At 43.5% G+C, this 20,679-nt stretch overlaps 1 protein-coding gene across 2 annotated transcripts in view; it reads left to right on the top strand.

Annotated features, from left to right (window-relative positions):
• The window catches only part of KDM5A (lysine demethylase 5A), a 77,056-nt gene that overhangs the window by 22,215 nt on the left and 34,162 nt on the right, over window positions 1-20,679 (top strand). For both annotated transcript variants that reach the window (XM_008164215.4, XM_008164214.4), the window contains 9 exons: window positions 919-1,038; window positions 4,874-5,032; window positions 6,949-7,130; window positions 10,379-10,541; window positions 12,226-12,345; window positions 13,173-13,367; window positions 13,497-13,678; window positions 13,940-14,064; window positions 14,351-14,501. In XM_008164215.4, coding sequence (XP_008162437.1) covers window positions 919-1,038; window positions 4,874-5,032; window positions 6,949-7,130; window positions 10,379-10,541; window positions 12,226-12,345; window positions 13,173-13,367; window positions 13,497-13,678; window positions 13,940-14,064; window positions 14,351-14,501 — 1,397 coding nt within the window. The remainder of the gene's footprint in view (window positions 1-918; window positions 1,039-4,873; window positions 5,033-6,948; window positions 7,131-10,378; window positions 10,542-12,225; window positions 12,346-13,172; window positions 13,368-13,496; window positions 13,679-13,939; window positions 14,065-14,350; window positions 14,502-20,679) is intronic.

Raw genomic sequence — 20,679 nt, 5'->3', positions numbered from 1 at the left:
CTCTGGGCAGCTGAACTCTGCATATTAAGAGCTGGGATTGAATTTGAGTTATTAGAGGGTGTTAATAAAAAAAAAGTAACTAGCCATCAGCTGTCTGGCATGTTTGCATGTTCAGATATACCTCTGTATACATAAATACTGTCAGAGGGCTCTATTGGTGTTGAAAGGGGCATTGCGGAAATAGGCAAGGTGGAATAGCCTGTGATGTGACTGAGGCTGCTATTTGCCCCCTCTCTGTGGATAAGACAGTGAAAGAAACTCCTCTGAATCTGTGCATGTCAGATGACTGAAGTTACTAACCAATTAGCATAAAACTATTATACCAAAACAGTTATCCGAATAAACCCTCTTACCCTTCCCTCCCTCTCTCCACATAAGCTTATCTTCTCCACAGCTAAACCAGCTACTGACTTACTAAGACACGGTGGGTGAGGTAATATCTTTTGTTGGACGAGCTTCTGTTGGTTACCTCTCCCAACTTGTCTCTCTAATATCCTGGGACTGACATAGCTACAATTACTCTGCATTACTAAGACTAAGGCAGTTGTAAGTTTTGCTCTAGTGCAGTTCTGCTACAGCTGCTTGTTTTAGTGCCCAAATCTCACATAATCCCCTTTTAGCTTAAGGCTGTCTCAGTATCTTTGCTGTCCCTTGTCGTTCTGAACTACTTCAGCAAGTGCTGAGATGGTGCCTTTGGTAGTGCAGGTGAAGCTGCATGCCAGTCGGCTTGAACACGTTGGTTTGGCTGCCCAACTGGTAGTTGTGTGGTAGGAGCTGCCCCATCTGGAGAAAGCAGTTGAAACCAGTATTTTGCGTTTGCATTAGCCAAGGAAACTGACTTAGGCACTGACTTCCTCCAGTAAGAGCCTGGCTGCTTGTCATCAGCTGCAGGAGTAATATTTGTATTGCCTCTCCTAGGAATGTAACAAACCGCGTGAGGCCTTTGGATTTGAGCAGGCTGTCAGGGAGTACACCCTCCAGAGCTTTGGAGAGATGGCAGATAACTTCAAATCTGATTATTTCAACATGCCAGTCCACGTAAGTATCCCTATTTGTCAGGATTTGTTACTGGGGAAGGCACTGAAGTTTTAGCTGACACACACAGTTTTTGATGGGCATCTCATGATTGACAATATCAGTTTGAAATATGTAAACAAATGGTTTAGCTCTCTGGCATCTGGTCACGTCTCGTTCAGTTTCCCATCTTTCTGCTTGTGGTCTGCTGTTTCCTTCTGATGGATGGGTGACTTAGGCCTATACCCCAGCAAAGTATTTTGGTCAAACTATCAAATTCCTTCCTTTTTCAGGGTTCAGCAAACCAGACAGTCCAAATAATGTATTTATTCTTCCTTGTTGGCACAGGGTTCTTCCTCCAGCCTTTCACCTTGTATAATCCTTTTGACTCAGGCATGGTTCAAGTCTTTTGACCCCTGTTACAAAAGTGGCTGAGTGTCCTCCTCACCCCCTCCATGGACGGTCACCAGACTGCTGTATTGGAACCAATATTTGAATTGCACATGCTTCCATATCCATTGTGTTTGAGCAGCATCCAGACACACATTCTAGTTCTTGCTTCTTTGGCACGCTCCTGGGGTGCAGACTCCGTGTCTGGCACCCTCCCCCTTAGGATGTGGGATCCTGCAGTCCAGCTGCCTTGGGCTCAAAGTCAAGTGTTGAGCCCTCCCCTCCCCCAGTCCTCCCACTTAAGTCTCCTCACCAGCTAATGCACATTTTTCCCTAGCTATCAGCTCTCATGGACATTCTGGTATTCAGTTCAGCTCTTTGGGGATGCATGGCAGATAAAGTAAGGTACACCAGTTTTGTAAAGGAACTTTTTAACCAGACACAGACCCCTTTACTCTTAGACGGTACAGAGAATATACATCTCTATGTGTAAACAACAAAGAGCTGAATGCATTTCTCTCCTTTGGTCCTCTACTTCTGAGACCCCTTTAGGGTTTAGTCTGCCTCCTTCAGGGGAACCAGGTCCCTCTGACCCTCCACTCCTTCTGCTCAGTCTTCTGGGTCTGGTGAAGGACTTCCCTCCTCTTGTCAGAGTGTGTGTGTCCCTTTTAAAAGCAAGGTCTGACGCTCCTTCCTGCTTCTTTTGTCATACTGGGATTTTCCCTTCTCCCAGCTTTCAGGTAGGGTTGCTTAGAGAGGGTCAATAAAATCAATGCCACAGACTGTTGCCCCCATGGTACCATCTGGGAACGGCTCTTCAGTTGTTGATGGTCCTGTTTCAGATTCTCAGACCTGGTCTATCTTCTACCATAAAATGGATCAGATTAGTCCTAAATAGAGTTCATAAAATCAAATGGAATTCACATCTTTTTTGAGTTCAGTCAGTGGTCTTCACTAGGATTAACCAGCTGATGCAGGTTGTCCCTCGCTGGAAGCCCCCAAGCAAAACCAATCCCACCAGGTCTTGAGCTCCCACTAGTGATGTGCTGCCTCAAGCCTTTCCTCCTTATTTCACCCCATCCTGAGACCATTCTGTGAACTCTGTTCTTGTTTACAGCCCACTTTCTGGACTTGGTGTTCTCTTGATGGAGAGCCCTTCAGTTTTCACTTCCTGGTCTCTGCAGTCACCTTCTGCTCCTTACAGATATTTGGACTCTGGATAGCCTTCCTCCAAGTCCTACCCTCCCTCTTCTTAACTGAGCCATAGGCTTCTTGTATAGTTCAGTCATTTGACTCCCCACCCTCTGATCACATGAGCCTCTGGGACTACATTGCTCATCAATCCCTCCTGGGGACTATCTCCCAGCATGTTCTTCTTTAAAGGGCTGAGCTCTATAAGATTTGTATTAGTGGCACTTGCTCTTAAAGGACCCAGTATACTCTGTTACCCTAGCCAGTTTAAAAAGTTGCAGATACCTCTGCCCTCAGCTCCTTACCAAGTTTTATTTTTAAAAACTACTTTTTCTTGTTTATAAAAATGTCTCCGATGTTGTGTGTGAGAACCATACAAACTGGAGAAACAGACTATGGTCTGATTATACAGAAAGATCTGTCAAATGTGTAATGCATAATATATAAGCCTTCAAATGAGAGAGAAGTTTCCCCAGTTGTCTTTTTTGCTGTAATAATCTAGGGATGGAGTTGTGATTCAGTCACAGGATTGAAATGGAAGCTCTAGGTTCTGTTACTGGTTCTGCTGTAGGTTTCCCGTAGCATGACACTTTTTGAACAAGACACACAATCTCTCTGCTTTGTTTCTTCCATCTGTAAAAAGGAGATAGTACTTCCTTAGCTGATAGGTTATGTGCAGCTAAATTAATGTTTGTGAAATACTGTGGTGATAAGCACTGTAGAAAAGCCAATATAAGAAATAACTTCAGTGTTACTTTCAGCAATGATAGATTTAAAAAAGTTTCAGACAAATGTGATTAAGTTTATGGTGTCCCATTAACACTCCAGAATTAGTGAATAGTTTCCTTTTTGGAAAGGAGCACCCTTGCTGAAGTAGAAACAAAGAATCTTTCTGCCTCTTGTAATTCTTATAAATCTGTGGGTGGCTGAGAATTTAGGGGTTGGTGGAAGAGGACATTGGTCTGCTTGACCCAAATGGGCAGCTGTTATCCAATTTGTTGTGATAGATGCACAGTTTGGTTCTTTGTTCAGTGAGTATCAGTCTGTTCTGAAGATCCGATTGAATTATTGGATATGTCATGGTTGCTGTGTTCCTTTCTGATGGGTATGTGCATAATTTGGCCTGGTGGTAAAATTACATAAGAACAGCCGTACTGGGTCAGACCAACGGTCCATCTAGCCCAGGATCCTGTCTTCCAACAGTGGCCAGTGCCAGGTGCCCCAGAGGGACTGAACAGAACAGGTAACCATCAAGTGATCCATCCCTTGTCGCCCACTCCCAGCTTCTGGCAAAACAGAGGCTAAGGACACCATCCCTGTCCATCCTGGCTAATAGCCATTGTTGGACCTATCCTCCATGAACTTACCTAGTTCTTTTTTTAAACCCTGTTATAGTCTTGGCCTTCAGAACATCCTCTGGCAAGGAGTTCCACAGGTTTACTGTGTGTTGTGTAAAAAATTATCCCATAGCATGATGTAGTAGTCCTTAATGGACACATTTGGAGTTCAGGGCATTTGCTCACTTTTTTTATTCTTACAGAATTATGAGGCTATTTGTTTTTATTAGTTTTTCTAACTAGAACTATATCTGGGCACTTTGCCTCTAATCATCCTAGCTTTCTTTTCCACCTACTCCTTCCCACACAACAGGCTTCTAAAGCCTGGTTTACACTACAGAGGTCAATGTAAGGCTCCTTACCTTGTCCTAACTCTGTAAGCATCTACATTACAATGTTGCTCCTGCTGATATAAGTTGCACACTACACCGACCTAACAATTCCACCTCAGCAAGAGGAATAGTGCTTAGGTAGATGTAGTTAGGGTGAAGCAGTGTCCGTGTAGACACTGCATTACTTACATTACCTGTTGATTATCAGTCTCCAGGGCTGACAGCTGGAGCTCTCCTGGCCTGGGGGTGACAACTGTCAGCCCCGCCACACTATCCCACTTAAGTCAGTGCAGGCACGCACCACCTGCAGGAGGAGGCTAGTGTGGACATGAAAAAATCCAGTAATTACTGTGGTGTCTGTATGTCGACCTAAATTAGGTCGATTTAATTTTATGTAGAAAGGTGTAAAGAATGGCAAAAAAAAAAAAAAAAGAATCATATGATTTCCATGGAATTTGATTCTTGTGTGTGGTGTGGGGGGAGACTGGATTTAATGTCTGATCTGTGAGGTGTTGGGGAAGGTACATCATCAGTTTTGGGTGTGGGTTTTTTTTTTTTTTTTTACCCTGGGATAATGCTGTATGCCCTGGAATGCCTTTGTCTTTACAGATGGTTCCCACTGAGCTGGTGGAGAAGGAGTTCTGGCGACTGGTGAGCAGCATTGAGGAGGATGTCATTGTGGAATACGGGGCTGATATCTCATCCAAGGACTTTGGAAGTGGTTTCCCTGTGAAGGATGGCCGTCGAAAGATGATGCCAGAAGAGGAGGTGTGAATGGGGAAATGTTAACTGACCCAAACTTTGCAGAACAGGAAGTTGCACTTCATTTAGGACTGAAATTGATGTGGATTTTTGCAGTTTTGTGAAGAAAAATGGTGATAGCTTTTACAGTGCCAACATTTCTTTAAGGCAAACGTGATCTGGAGGCTAAAGCAGGGGGATTAGAGTCAAGACACCTAGGTTTCATTCCTGGCACAGTCACTGATTTACTATGACTGACAAATTATTTTTCCTTGCTGCATGGCTGTTCCAAGGGTTAATCTTTGTAAAGTGCTTAGATCTTCAGGTGAAGGTTGTGATAGAAATGCAAGGTATTAAGGCAGTACTCAGCATGCATTTCTGAACCGTTCTCAGCATAAGGAGACTGATAAGATTTTTTCCTGAACTCTTCAACCTTCTGTTAACTATCAGAACATCAGCTTTCTCATCCAGATGTCCTATATTTAGAATCTACTGCAGATAAGTTAAATGGATTGGTTTTCAGTTGTTCTCCTTACCTGTATCTTCTCATACTCACAACATACAGTATATGCCATGCTATCATAAGAAGTAGAAAGGGAAAAGAGCCACTAAATCTTGTCCATCTTTCCCAGACATGCTTAAAATAACTTGAGTCCTAGTAATAGTTATCTTAGTACCCTTTCATGGCTTCTGCTCTGTTTAAATTAATTTAGCCAATATGAGTTGCTGAGGCCTGCAATACATCTGCCATCCTGGAATGTGGTCTGGTGTGAAGGAACTATGATGAGCATTTGAGGCATGTTATATATGAACACAGTTCTTAACTTTGTCTTTCTGGTGGAGGCATGTTGAGGTGTCTGTAGTTAGAGGTGAATTTGGGATCATCTGAGTGGTGACTTGCTATTATTCTTTTGCCTCTATACTTTTTTACCATTGCAAGTGTTGTTTACTCTATTCCATAATACAAAAACTAGGGCCACCTGATAAAATTAATAGGCAACAGGCTTAATTCAAACCACAGGAAATTTTCCACACAATGTACAGTTAACCTGTGGAACTCATTGCCATGGGGTGTTGTGATGGCCAAAAGTATAACTGGGTTCAAAAAGGAACTAGATAAGTTCATGGAGGATAGGACCATCAATGACTGTTAGCCAAGATGGTCAGGGATGCAACTCCAAGCTCGGGGTTACTAAACTGCTGGCTGTCAGAAGCTGGAAGGGAATGATGGTTGGATCACTCCAACTGCCCTATTCTGTACACTCCCTCTGTAGCTCTGGCATTGGCCAATGTCGGAGACAGGATACTGGGCTAGATGGACCATTGGTCTGACCGGGTATGGCAGTTTTTATGATCTTAGCAAGGACAGTGAGGGAGTTCTCCTGTTTTTAAGTATGTAACCGTAAAGCAGTTTTTGTAAAGAAGGTTAAGATCAGTCATTCTGCAATAAAATGGGCCTTTGAGTAACTGATTTCCCAGAACATGGTTCATAAAGATGTAGTAAGGCTTGGGTTTCATGATTTCTTTGAAGTGCGTTCCAGGCTTGAATTTTGCCTTCAGGATATCATGTTGATGTCATTTGCCACCCATTTTGTAGGGACCAGTGCTTTACTTGGAGCAAAAGAACAGGGAAAAGTGAAAGTCTCTTAAGCATGTTTAGGTTTCTATCCAAACCAATATCTAGAACTGCATTGACGTAATTCTCTCACTACAGGATTGGCTGCTAGATTAAGGTCTAAGGAGTAGTTGGAAGACTTGATTAAGTGCTTGATATAAAAAAATACTTCCCACTTCTGAAGCTTCAGCATGGCAGAATACCAATCAAAGGCTAATATGTAAATTAATAGGCTGCTCTATTTATCCTGAGGGCTACCTTCTCCTTAGGCTTGTTAGAGTATTTGAATGGTCTTCTGACTTCACAGCTTTCTCCCTTTCTTTGGCAGGAGTATGCACTTTCTGGTTGGAACCTGAATAACATGCCAGTGTTGGAACAGTCAGTCCTCGCTCATATCAATGCAGATATCTCTGGCATGAAGGTGCCCTGGCTGTATGTAGGGATGTGCTTCTCCTCTTTCTGCTGGCACATTGAGGACCACTGGAGCTATTCCATCAATTACCTGCACTGGTATGGTTTCTCTTCCTGTCACCCTCTTCTCTTGCACTGCCCTGATTGCTCTTAACTGATGCAGTTCTTCATTTAATACCTGTACCTAGTGATGTCCATTCTTCTTATTGTTTGGCTGAGACCAAAGGCCCATAAGAGAGATAAGCAGTTCATTTCCTTAGAATGAGACTGACACTAATAGGAGAGATGGATGCAGATATCACTGTATAAGGCACCTCAGTGTTAACCCTTTGGTTAAATGTAGATGTTTAAACACCATCACCAGTAACAATGGAAAATTCTGTTCTACAGACATCCTTTCTTAGCAAGTCTTGGTGCACTCATCTAATCAAGCAATCCTATTGGCTGAATGATAAGCTACTTTATAATGCAGTTTAGAAGTTAGTACTCGTTCATAAGCCGAATATTTTTGGTAAAAAAGTGACGCATCAAAGAGCAGGGGCCGGCTTATAAATGGGTGTACACCAAAATGTTATGATTTTAAACTCTATGGAATCATTGAATTGAATTGCTAATACTTTGTCGTTTTGTTTACCTGGAGTGTCTGCAGGCATGGAGCCCCTCAACTCCCAGAGTTTGCGGTTTGCTATTCCCAGCCAATGGGAGCTGTGGGAAGTGGTTGGGAACAGCAAACCGCAGACACTGGGAGCTGAGGGGCTCCGTGCCTGTGAATGCTCCAGGTAAACAAAACGTCCAGCCCCACTAGCGGCTTACCCTAACGGGCCAGGAGCCAAAGTTTGTCAACCCCTGAATTATAGGGTCAGCTTATGAAAGGGTCATACAGTTTTTGCTATTTTTACCTAACCATCTTGGGGAGTCGGCTTCTAAACAAACAGGCTAATGAACGAGTATATACGGTATATTACATGATAGCAAATAGCTGAACAGTTCTATATTGATGTAGTGGTGCTTACACTACTTCCAGTTAGGAATCTCTCAGTGACGTTAACTTGATGTTAGGCTCTCCCAAAATGTTTTGGTGGTTGGGTTTTTATTTAAAAAACAACCACCACCAAATTCACTGCAAACAGACCACTCATACTGCAATTTTTCCATGTCCAGGCTCAGTAATAATGGAGCAGTTTTGGGGGGTAAGCTGTGGGAAGCACCCCTATTCAAAATGAAAAGTGTGTGCTTGTGTGTACATCTTGTAACAGTCAACTTGCCTTTGAACTGTGATTGTAGTTTTCTGGAGAAGTATGTTTGCTAGTAACTAAGAGCTTAGAGTATGTTTTGTTTTTAGAGTTTGGTTATTGACTTCAGCATGCCATGAGCCAGATCATTGTGCTGGGCTTTGGTGCCAGCTGGTCAGTTTCAAGAGCCCAGACAGATGTAAGGGAAAGGTTTGCTTAGTGGGATTGGACTGGTTGTGTCCTACTAGCAGGTGTCACTGAAGACTTCAGGAATCAGATGAGGTGTTGGTGTGAACAAAATTAGACTCTTGAGTGCAATATTATTTTTCTTAGCTTTTTGGCTGGCTTCTGAATAATTTTGCAATGTATTTAGACAGTGAATGCTAGACAGACATTGAGGTATTTAGACAGAGTTGCTTACTTCTGTATTCGTAGATAATTTGAGTAGCAGAAAACTGTTGACAAATTCTTGGGCTCATAGGCCAGTACAGAGCATTGTGGTGCTAAGACTTAATTGGAAAGACTGGAGTAATTTGTTTGGCAGTTACTCGTTCTTATCAGTGTATTTCACTCTTGTTTGTCCCAATCCCCATTCATATTTAACATATTAGGCACATTACCTGTCACTAGGTGTATAAATCTCGCCACAGGTATCCCAGTCAGCTGTCTTTCTCTTGTGGTTCAGAACAGTGGTTTCCAGTAATTGGTTATGTGTAGCAAAGTGGTGGCTGCATCTCCTTGCTGGAATGCTGAGTTTGTGTGCTGTTGTCATCACTTCTGATGCAGTTGTGCACTCTTCTGCTGGTGTCAGAGTTTGGACTGTTCCACACCCATCCTAAACTCCGTTCTGGGTAAGTGCGTGGTGTTAGGAAGTGGCTTTGCAGTTAAGATCTTAGTCTGCTAAAACCCGGTCAGTTGTCTGGAGAAAAAATAGGAACCCTTTCCTTGGAGAACATGGTATTTGGCATCTGTCTTCTCACTTAGGCCTCTCGTGGCAAAGTGCCTGCTGGTACTCTGTCAGATAATGGTAGAAAATGCAGCTATGGATTGTGTTCTGGAGGTAATTCACTTAATTGTCAAGTTAGAACACTATGTTCATTTTAGCCCAAGAAGAAAGTGAGTTTGAGAATGTTGTTTCTTGCCATGTGAAAAGTGTCTCAGGGAGAGTGGTGGGAGGCTCTGTGAAATCACTGGATTATACCTTGTGTGACACTGACAGTATCCTAACTGGACTTTATTGAATTAGGTTTAATACCTTTTGGGGTCCCTTGTATTAAAAATGCAATTGTGTGTGTTATGGAATTGTATGTATATAACTTCTCTAGGAGACTGACTAATGAAATCTCTGGAAGGTATTAGGAACTTCAGAAGGCTTTTTGGAACAATCCCTGTGAAGTGGATTTCCTAGGAAGTACCTGGGGGAAGGGGGATGCAAATGTGATCCACTTGAATCCATCCTTTTGAAGCTATGCTCTGGGGAAGAAAACCCATTGTCTTCTAATTACCTGCTCCTGGAAACTCCAGATCTGAGACCCCCTGAGATGTATAAAGGGTGGACTAAACATTATGAATGTGCTTGCTCTGAGCTGAAGCTCTGATGAACTTGTGAACACAAAAGAAACCCCTTGAGTGGAGTTTGGAAGACTGCTCCAGCCAGAGCCCATGTTAGGGTTGGGGTGATCTCTGGTAAGCTTATTAGCATGTGTATAGGCTCTTTTATTGTTTTTAATGTGTTCTCTGTGGGGCTTCCACCTTTAGAATAAAATAGGTTTGCATAGAAAGAACTGTGTGGTAACTTATAAGTGTTGCCAATCACTGTGATAAATCTCTGAAGAGAAAGTGAGCAGGTGTGCTTAAATAGCCTGCTTTGGCTTGGAATAACACAGGAAAGTGCGGCAGGGAACTGTGCTACTTGAAAATACCTTGATCAGAACGGAGTGGAACGCACATCTACACCCAAGAAAGGCAACGTCTGGGGAGTTGGAAGCCTGAGAGTGGGTGCCATTGCTATGGGGAAATACAGGTGCAGTTGTCCTTAACTGACACACCTTGCATTAGGATGACATCCTCACTTTCCTTTAGGTAATGTGTATTGTGGGCTATGTTTTCTGCCAGGGGAGAGCCGAAGACCTGGTACGGAGTGCCCTCTCATGCAGCAGAACAACTGGAGGAGGTGATGAGAGAGTTGGCTCCTGAACTGTTTGAGTCACAGCCTGATCTCCTGCATCAGCTTGTCACCATCATGAACCCCAATGTGCTGATGGAACATGGTGTGCCTGTGAGTAGTACATGAGAATTTCTTCTATATCTCTGTAACGCACTGCTTTTTTATATACCTTTCGCTTTGTGACAGATTTTCCTTACGATGTGTTGGAATAGCATTTAAGAACTCTTATGGTGATCCCTCGGATCCAGTTAATCAATTAAGGGGTAGTCTTTCATCTAATTCTCTAGCATGCTGCAGTAGAAGGAGGTAATGTTCTGCTGAAGGACTTCAGTGTGAAATTGAAGTCAGTGTAGATGTAGCAGAATTCAGTTAGTGAGAACCCACTAGGGGCAACCTATTAAATGATCTTAAGTGGCTCACCTGATCAAGAGAGAAACCTCTTGCAAAAAGACCCCAAAAAGCTGTAAATAAAATAAAATACAATATAGAACAAATATATTCACTGCATATCATAATTATTTGATTTTTGTTCCTGTGTTTATCAGCTGTTAAAGAACCAGATATCTGAATTCAATATGTTAATTAAATAGTAATTAACCACTGGGCTTTGGTTAAATATCACCATTAACATAGTCCAGTATTTGAGGGTGGCCAGCAACAGATGCTTCAAAGGAAAGTGTAAAAAAACCCTGTTATAGGCAGATGTAAGGTAACCGGCACCCACATTAGGTCTCATCATGATCTCTAACAGTTTGAGATTGATTTAAGTCTTGAAGCATGAGGTCAAGTGTAGGTAGTCTCTTGGTCTATCCAAGGCCATGATCAAGTGTATTGATGTTTTTGGTCTTTTGGCCTCGAGAAGAAAACCTTGTCTGTGTTTCTGGGACCTTGAAGTGAAAAAAATTCTCTAAATTATATCCCTTTGAAAATTTTTGTTAGCGTGAATTATAACTGTGGCTATTCTTGATAGCAATATATATGTCCATTCCCTTTTTAATCTGGAATTAAGAAAATACCGTACTGCGAACCAAATTAATGGAACATTGTCAATTTAAAATGTTGTGTAAACAGATTTCGTTTCCTTTGTTACTATTGATATTGTAGCTTATTAAAACTAAAATCTTTAAAATGTCATGTACACGGCTTTTGCTGTTTGCTTTTTAGTTAGCTTGGCCAATGAAAATCAGTGAAGTCAGATTCATAGATTCACTTTTGTTTTAAATATTTTCATTTTCAGGTTCTCTACAATGCAAAATTGTAGCAATGGCTACAAGGTAGTTAAATTCCTTTGGAATTTAAAAATATAATGAAAACATTTCTATTTTTCAGGTTTAGTAAAATCTACATTTTTGTAAAATATGAATTGTGTCCCTTTAAGTCACGACCAATCACTTTCAGTAGGCTAAATTGCATCTCTGGCAGATGTCCAAACAAAGCAAAATATACTCTTTCCCAGAGGCTTTTAAACTTTGTGGTGTGAAGGGGTAAGTGACGATCCACTAACTGATAGTAGAGAAACTTCCTACCTGAATCCCAAAAGGGACAAGCCCTGTGATGGGCCTTAACTGCTGATTTATTTATTTAACCTGTTTTAGTAAGGTTGTCAAAGAGGATTTAATTTTCAAAAGGTTAAACACCCTCCTAATGTATCCTGGCCTAGGTAAATTCCCTATTGTTTCCTACAGGTGAAGGGAGATGGTTTCACAGTGTCCTTTTTTTATGAATTATTTTAACTTTCTGTCTGCTGCCAATCTCAGTTTTCTCCTTCCTTTCCCCCACCCTGATTTGTATTTAGGTGTACAGGACCAATCAGTGCGCTGGTGAGTTTGTTGTGACTTTTCCTCGTGCTTATCACTCCGGATTTAACCAGGGCTACAACTTTGCTGAGGCCGTGAACTTCTGCACTGCAGACTGGGTGCGTTCTGTTGCACATGTGTGTCCATGTCTCTGCTAGCTGGCCTTTATTAAGAGAATGTTAGTAACTTGTTTATCTGGATAGTAATCTCCTATGTTACAGCAGTACCTGGCACTGCTATAGTTAAGTCATTCGAGTTTCCCTCACAAATGCATTTTGAAGGTCTTACAAATCAAATCTAAATAGCTTCTAGTTGACAACTATGAATATTGGCTTTCTTTTAAGCATGTGTCTGAACTAATCCTGACAATTCACCCTTCAGTTAACTGCTAGGGCTGCCGAGGTGCTCTCTCATGCAGTTGTCCTTTCTGCACTTCTATAGAATACATAACCCACTGTGCTAAACCCCAAAGAGAAATGCTTTCAGCTGTGTTCTCCCTTTCCCTTGCTGTGCCCAGTTACTGCAGTTCTTAGTGGTATAAGCATTGGCTCAAGACCCCTATTGTACCATGACACTGCATAGCTAGAAACAGATGCAGGGCTCACTTTGGTAACTAGCTATGTAAGATTCCTTTTGCTTAGCCTAAAATATGAACCCATTGGGTTCCAGTAATCCATATACCTACCTCCACTAGCTTTTTGTATATTTAAAAAAGATGCAAAACATGGCTCTCATTCTGTAGGTTCTGGAGACCTTGTCTTTGATAACTGATGTAATTTGTCCATTATAATTGGTTACCTCCATAAAGACACTGTTCTTTAGTTGATGTATTTCTAAGTCTGCCTTTTCCCAACTCTTGTTGAGGGAGGCAAAATGGGGAGATGTGGGACAGCCCCTTGGAACATACCCCCAAATAATGACTTTGTTGTTGCTTGGCATTTCCTAGCTTCCCATTGGACGTCAGTGTGTGAATCATTACCGACGGCTAAGGCGTCATTGCGTCTTCTCTCATGAGGAGCTGATCTTCAAGATGGCTGCAGATCCAGAGTGTTTGGATGTGGGGCTTGCTGCCATGGTCTGCAAGGAAATGACTCTCATGACAGAGGAGGAAACACGTTTAAGGGAATCAGTTGTGCAGATGGTGAGTACCGTGAGTGCAGCTCCTGCTTTTCATGCTGTTGGTGCGGTGCAGGGTTAATACAAGACTTCTTGAAAGGAAGTGTACTGTTTCTCTGGCTCATGTCCTTATCAAGTGTCAAATTTTTGTCAGGGAGTGCTGATGTCAGAAGAGGAGGTGTTTGAACTGGTTCCAGATGATGAGCGTCAGTGTGCAGCCTGCAGGACCACGTGCTTCTTGTCTGCTCTTACTTGCTCTTGTAATCCTGAGCGGCTCGTATGCCTGTATCATCCAACTGACTTGTGTTCCTGTCCCATGCAGAAAAAGTGTCTCAGGTACACAAGTTTCCCTATCTCTCCTTTCCCATGTGCAGTCTGTCCTGTTACCCAGAAACTTATGGTGAAATATAGCAGTTGTTTTCACCTACCTCTTTCTAACCAGCAGGGATAGCCTCCTCATTTCCCATGAGGCCAAGGAATCTTGGTGTAATACAGAGCTTCTTAACCCTCATCTGTTGATCTCTATGCATGGAAATGGATGTCCTATGTATTACAGGAGGTTTAATGCTTTTGCTCTTTCCCCCTGTTTATCCACAGGTACCGGTATCCATTAGAGGACCTCCCTTCTCTTCTGTATGGAGTGAAAGTTAGAGCACAGTCCTATGACACTTGGGTCAGTAGAGTTACAGAGGCACTGGCTGCCAACCTCAATCACAAGAAAGGTCAGACTTCCATTGTTGCACACTGTAGCAGTTTGTTTGGGGGAATCCCCCCTTTGTTCAGCTCATTTTTCCAGTGATTCCGGCTATGTGAAAGGAGGGATGTTCTTAGTGGAAGTGGAGAGATGGATCTAAATTGAAAGTGACACAAATACTAGATAGATGCTTTTCATTGCTGCTGTGCATTTCAGATCTAGGTAGCATGTTGGGAACTTGTTTGGGGACTAGTGAAACAGATTAAGATGGCGTTAATTTTTGCGCACAGACTACTTATATCCTATTATTGCAGATGTGATAGAGTTGAGAGTGATGTTGGAGGATGCTGAAGACAGGAAGTATCCGGAGAATGATCTCTTCCGCAGGCTCAGAGATGCTGTGAAAGAGGCAGAGACCTGTGCTTCGGTGGCACAGCTGCTTCTGAGCAAAAAGCAAAAACACAGGTAAGGCCAGGAGCTTTTCAATCTTTTCTATGTATGTCATTTTATACCCTCCTTCTGTCACTCGGATGCTGAAGTGGAAGGCCTCGGAGGCTTCCAGCATGGCTGGGTAGAAGCCCACCATCTTCTTTCTCCAGTGGTGGGGTGGCAGGGTAGTGGCAGGAATACTGCGGTAGGGGACCGTACTTTCACAGATCTGAGATGTTTTCTGCATCTTGTGTGTCAGCAGAACTTTGTACTGAACTATGGAAGCATGAGGGAGGGAGACGGGGTGTGTGGGTGCGGGTGCTGATTAGGGATTCAATGACCATGGATAAGGCTACATTTTAGTCACAGGTATTTTTAGTAAAAGTCATGGACAGGTAACGGGCAATAACAGTCGTGAGCTGTCCATGATTTTTACTAAAAATACCTGTGACTAAATCTTACCTGCTGGGAGGGGGCGTTCCTGAAGACTGCAGCTGGGGGACAGCCCGGGGCCCCACTGCAGCTGGGGGCAGCCCAGGGCCCCCTGCCACTGCGGGGGAGGGGAAGACAGCGACCTGTGTTCCCAACGCTGATCTGGGCAGGGGGGTAGCAAGGGCCCCCCTGCCGCCACTGGTCCAGGCCGGGGGCGGCCTGCGGCCCCACTGCCGCTGGAACCAGACCATTGCTCCAGGGCAGCGCTGGGGACCAGCTGCCTGGGGCTGCCAGAGCAGGGGACCAGCTGCCTGGGGCTGCCAGAGCAGCAGCCAGTGCGCCTGGCCCCTGGGCTTCCCCAGCTGCTGGGGTGGTCCTGGGGTCAGCCGCACTAGCACTTCAAAATTCACGGAGGTCACGCCCTCTGTGAATGATTCGCAGCCTTAACCATGGAAGGGGTTGCAGGGAAAGACAGATCAACAAAAATGTAAAAGTTATGAAAATTTAGGGTTAAACAACATAAAAGTGTAAGTGCAAATTAGTGTGGGTCAAGTACACCATTGGAAATGGGAAACAGCCCTCTGCTGATTTGCAGCATCAGAGATACTGTATTTTGCCCTATCCTGCCCCCCACAAACCTACCTCTTCCGGCAGTACCTAGGTGTTCCCTGTATGTTCCGACCTTGCTAGTGCTGTGATGGTGATATCAGCCTGAGTTATTAATTTGGCAGGCCATTGAATTTTTCTGAGGAATGCAAGGGAGGGAAGGGAAATGTTAACTTTCAGCAGTTTATGTCTTAGCCAAAGCTGAAAGGAGTTTCAAGGAAAAAGAAAAGGGCTTCTGTAGCTTGAGGACTGATGTCCTCAATATCAGAGGTTTCCTGCAAACAATTCAGGTGTGAGAGAGACTCAAGAATCCTTTCTAATGGCAACCTAAACATAGTGGTCACTACCAGTTCTTCCTTTAGTATACACACACACACATATTTTAAAGTAGTTTAAAAAAGTAAGAGACAGAGATAAAAATAGCTAAAGCAGAGCAAATCTGCTATTTTAATACTTTCAAGGAAAATGTGGCAGTCAGGCACCAGGTTTTTTTTCTATTCACTAATTATTAATTTTTAAAAGTATGTACAGAAAAAGCAAACATAGCTATAGATAAACGTCTCCTAATCTATTAACCATTTCTTACATAACCTTAGTTTGAACCATTTAATTATATATAATGTGAATGGTTAAAATATAAATCAGTTACACCTCTACCCCAATATAATGTGACCTGATATAACATGAATTCGAATATAACGCAGTAAAGCAGTGCTCTGGAGGGGCGGGGCTGTGCACTCCGGCAGATCAAAGTAAGTTCGATATAATGCGGTTTCACCTATAACGTGGTAAGATTTTTTTTTTTGGCTCCCGAGGACAGCGTTATATTGGGGAAGAGGTGTAGTTGTATTACCCAATTTACAATCAAACAAAATTTGTTTATAAAAATCCAACTAGTTAAAGAAAAACTATTAAGTTTGGTTCTACTCTTTATTTTAATTTCAGAGGATGGTGATAAAGTGGGGAAGGGAACGAAGTGGGTAGAGAGAAGGGAGAAGCGAGGGACAGAGCATGGATCATTCAGATACTTCCAGGAAAGGATCCCATAGCTCTGAGAATTTTTCTTGGATATTTCTGTTACGGTATACAATTCTTCGTCTTCTTTGAAGAGTGCTCCTATGCGTGATCCACTGTAGGTGTATCTGCACAGGCAGTGTCCGTTCAGCCTGCACGTCCGCTCTCCCTCCCTTGTGCTCTGATTTGAAGCTAACTAGCTCCTTCTTGTGCCCCAGATGACGCAGTGATGCCCCCTCCACCGTGCATGGTGGACGGTTTTAAGCTATTTCTGGATCTAACAAAAAGGTTGCCAGACATACTTCAAATTCCGCTCGAGGAGGAGGTGAAAGATACCCACCATAAGCTACTAGGCGTATTGCATACCTCCTCTTCCTCCTTGAGAATCACATTCCCAGTCAACAAAGTGCTTTTAGTTCTTGTTGAGTTCATTTGGCACATGCCAGCCTCTATTGCACCAACACGCAAAAGGGCCGATAAAAAGTACTACGTGCCCTCCAAGGATGTGGAGTTCCTTTTTTCTCACCCTCAATCCAACTCCGTTGTGGATGTGGTAAATTCCTGTGGCCAACATCACAATCAGTCCATCTCTCATGACAGAGACTGGAAAATACTTGATTTATTTGGTAGGAATGCATATTCCTCAGTGACTTTTGCAATTCAGAATTGCAAATTACCAAGCCTTAATGGTGAAGTATGACCACATGAGTTTTGCTAAACTGAATGCATTTATTGACCACCTGCCGAAGCACAGCGGGACTAGTTTCAGGCCATCAAAAATGAGGGGCAGTTGGTACTGAGAATGGCACTCCAGACTGTGCTAGATGCTGTGAATACAGCAGCCCACTCAGTGTCGACAACGGTCATGATGATACAAGTGTTGTGGTTACACCTCTCAGGACTGCTGAAGGAGGTATAGACAACTTTTTGTGGATAAGACTGATTTATCACTCCATACTCTTAACGGACTCCAGAGCCACCCTATGCTGACTAGGGATCTACACACTGGGACAGAAGAGGAAATTCAGTTCCCAGCCATCCTAACCGCTCCAGTGCCCAACACCAGAATGTGGCTATGAGCCACAGAGAAAGAGGCCTTAGGATTCAGAAGTGTAAACTGTCAGCTCCTCAATCCTCAACATCTCAGCCTTCAACCTCAAAACACTAGTTTTGACGCCTTGGTCAAGGCCTTCGGAGACCACTTGCCACAACATAGCTGTGACCTACAGACCTCCCACGTTCCTCTGGATGTCGCCTTACTCTTTTCCTCTGAAACTGGGAAGACTTAACTTGTGAAAGATGGGTCTTGGAGATAATTTCCAATGGGTACTCTATCCACTTTGCCTCCCTCCCTGTTCTCCTTCAGGGACTCTTCTCACAAGAGACTGCTAAGACAGGAAATACAGTAGAACCTCAGAGTTACGAACTGACCGGTCAACCACACACCACATCTGGAATCAGAAGTACACAATCAAACAGCGGCAGAGAGTGAAGCAAGTACAGTACTGTGTTAAAAGTAAACTGCTAAAAAAACCACAAATGGAAAGTTTAAAAAACAGTTTGACAAAGTAAGGAAACTGTTTCTGTGCTTGTTTCATTTAAATTTAAGGTGGTCATAAGCAGCATTTGTCTTCTGCATAGTAAAGTTTCAAAGCTGTATTAAGTCAATGTTCAGTTGTAAACTAAAGCGTTTTGTTCAGAGTTAAACATTTTAGAGTTACAAAACAACCTCCATTCCCGAGGTGTTCGTAACTCTGAGGTTCTACTGTAGATCACCTGCTCTGCCTAGGAGCCATAGAACCAGTTCCGATGCACCTCAGGGGCAAATGTTTTTATTCCCAATATTTTCTGATTTCCAAGAAAAATGAAGATTGGTGACCCATACTAGATCTAAGAGCACTAAACGAATACGTGAAGGCACAAAGATTCAAGATGGTTGCACCAGCAGTGATTATACCAGTGGTTCTCAAACTTTTATACTGGTGACCCCTTACACGTAGCAAGCCTCTGAGTGTGACCCCCCTTATAAATTAAAAACACTTTTGAATATATTTAACACCATTATAAATGCTGGATGCAAAGCGGGGCTTGGGGTGAAGGCTGACAGCTCGTGACCCCCCCATGTAATAACCTCATGACCCCCTGAGGGGTTGCAACCCCCAGTTTGAGAACCCTTGGATTATACCGTCTCTGGAACAGGGAGATTTGGTTCTCGGCCATCAGCCTACAGGATGTCTACTTCCGTATATCAATCCAACCATCCCACAGATGATTCCTCAGGTTTATGTTCCATCTGGATCATTACCAATACTGGGTGCTTCACCTCAGCCTCTTATTCGCACCCAAAGTATTCTCCAAGGCCCTCTCCGTAGTAGCGGCCCATCTGTGCACCTTGGGGATTGTGATTTATCCATATTTGAATGACTGTCTCCTCAGAGCCTGCTCCTTCAGCGATGCCCTATAGGCCACCCACAGGATGATAAACATATTCACACAACTGGGCTTACAAATCAACATTCAGAAATTGACCTTGAGTCCAGTACAGTGCTTGAAGTTTATAGGGGTCTATCTTGATGGAGCGAGAGCATTCCTCCTGTTGCACAGATTTCACACTCTGCCCACTCTAATAGAGACTGTTAAAGCCAGCCCACAAATGACAGCCTGATATTGCCTCCAGCTTCTCGGACACATGGCAGCATGCACATTTTGATCTCTCATGCCAGACTGCACATGACATGTCTGCAGGCATGGCTCAGGTCTGTCTACATACCAATCAAGGATAGGCTAGACAAACCAGTGTCAATACCCTCCAGGGTCAAGCACTCCCTGGAATGGTGGAAAGACTCAATGAACAGCTGTGCAGAGGTCCCATTCACACAACCTCCAACATTTCTTCTAAAAATAGATGCATTCCTAATAGATTGGGGAGCCCACCTGAACAACCGCAAGATTGAGGGCAAATGGTCCCCCCCAAAATGGACTCTCCGTATCAACTGCTTAGAACTAAGAGCGGTTAGAAATACTTGCACACACTTTTTTCCACTAATCAAAGACACCACACACAAATCACGACAGACAACATAACATGCATGTTCTATATAAATTGACAATGGGGCACCAGATCATTCTCCCTGTGCATGGAAGCACTATAACTATGGAATTGGTGCATTTGCCATAATGTTGTCATATCAGCTGCTTACCTGCCAGGAAGGTAACAGCCGGCAGTCTCAGCTGCAAGTTCTTACAGGACCATGAATGGGAAACGAACCCAATTGTGCTCTATTGCATATTCTCTCACTGGGGAGCTCCAGCAATTGACTGGTTTGCCATTTACCTGAACAGGAAATGCCCACTCTATTGCTCCAGAGCCAGTTTCTGGAAATGCTCCTTAGGAGATGCTCTCCTTCTCCCATGGGATAAAGTCCTTCTATCTATATACCTTTCCTCCATTCCTTCTGCTGACAAAGGTCCTGATAAAAATGAAGAGAGAAAAAGCAAAAGTTATACTGACTGCTCCCAACTGGTGGAGACAAACGTGGTACCTGTATCTGGCACAGCTAGTAATGTATCTACTAATCCCTCTCCAACTCACTCCTCTTCCTCTCCCAGAACAATGGGCAAACCCTCTATCCCAACCTACGGATCTTCTGGCTCAAGGCCTGGCTTCTTCATGGTTCCAACATGTAGAGCTGCTTCTCTGAGGAGGTGAAAAGTATTATTACACGGTAGAAAATTGGCTACTCATCGCACTTACCTGCAAAAATGGAGAAGATTTCAGGTCTGGTGTAATTCCAAACATAGCCCCGATAGCTTCCTCCCTCCCCTTTGAGATGTGTCCCCCTATGGGTGCTCCGCAACCCACCCTTCTCCCCTCTACTCTGGATGCTCAATAGGGGCTCTGCAGTGGAGAAGAAACTGAACGTGGTTCACCCATGCAACGCTAGGTAGCCTCGAGGTAGAGCACAAGGGAGGGAGAGTGCTTGTGTGAGCCACTGCTATCTAAAATCTCCAATCAGAATTGCAGGCACACAGATACACCTATAATGGAGGACCCATAGGGGGACACATCTCAAAGAACCAGCTTTACTGCACAAGGAGAGTAACTTCCTCTGTCCCATGGTGGCCAGGCTTACAAAATCAGTGCGCCCATTTTCAATTGTTG

The sequence above is a fragment of the Chrysemys picta genome, chromosome 1, assembly GCF_011386835.1.
Source record: "Chrysemys picta bellii isolate R12L10 chromosome 1, ASM1138683v2, whole genome shotgun sequence".
Taxonomy (NCBI): domain Eukaryota; kingdom Metazoa; phylum Chordata; order Testudines; family Emydidae; genus Chrysemys; species Chrysemys picta.
Note: the sequence above shows the minus strand (reverse complement) of the source record. Positions and strands in the feature narration are given on the sequence as shown.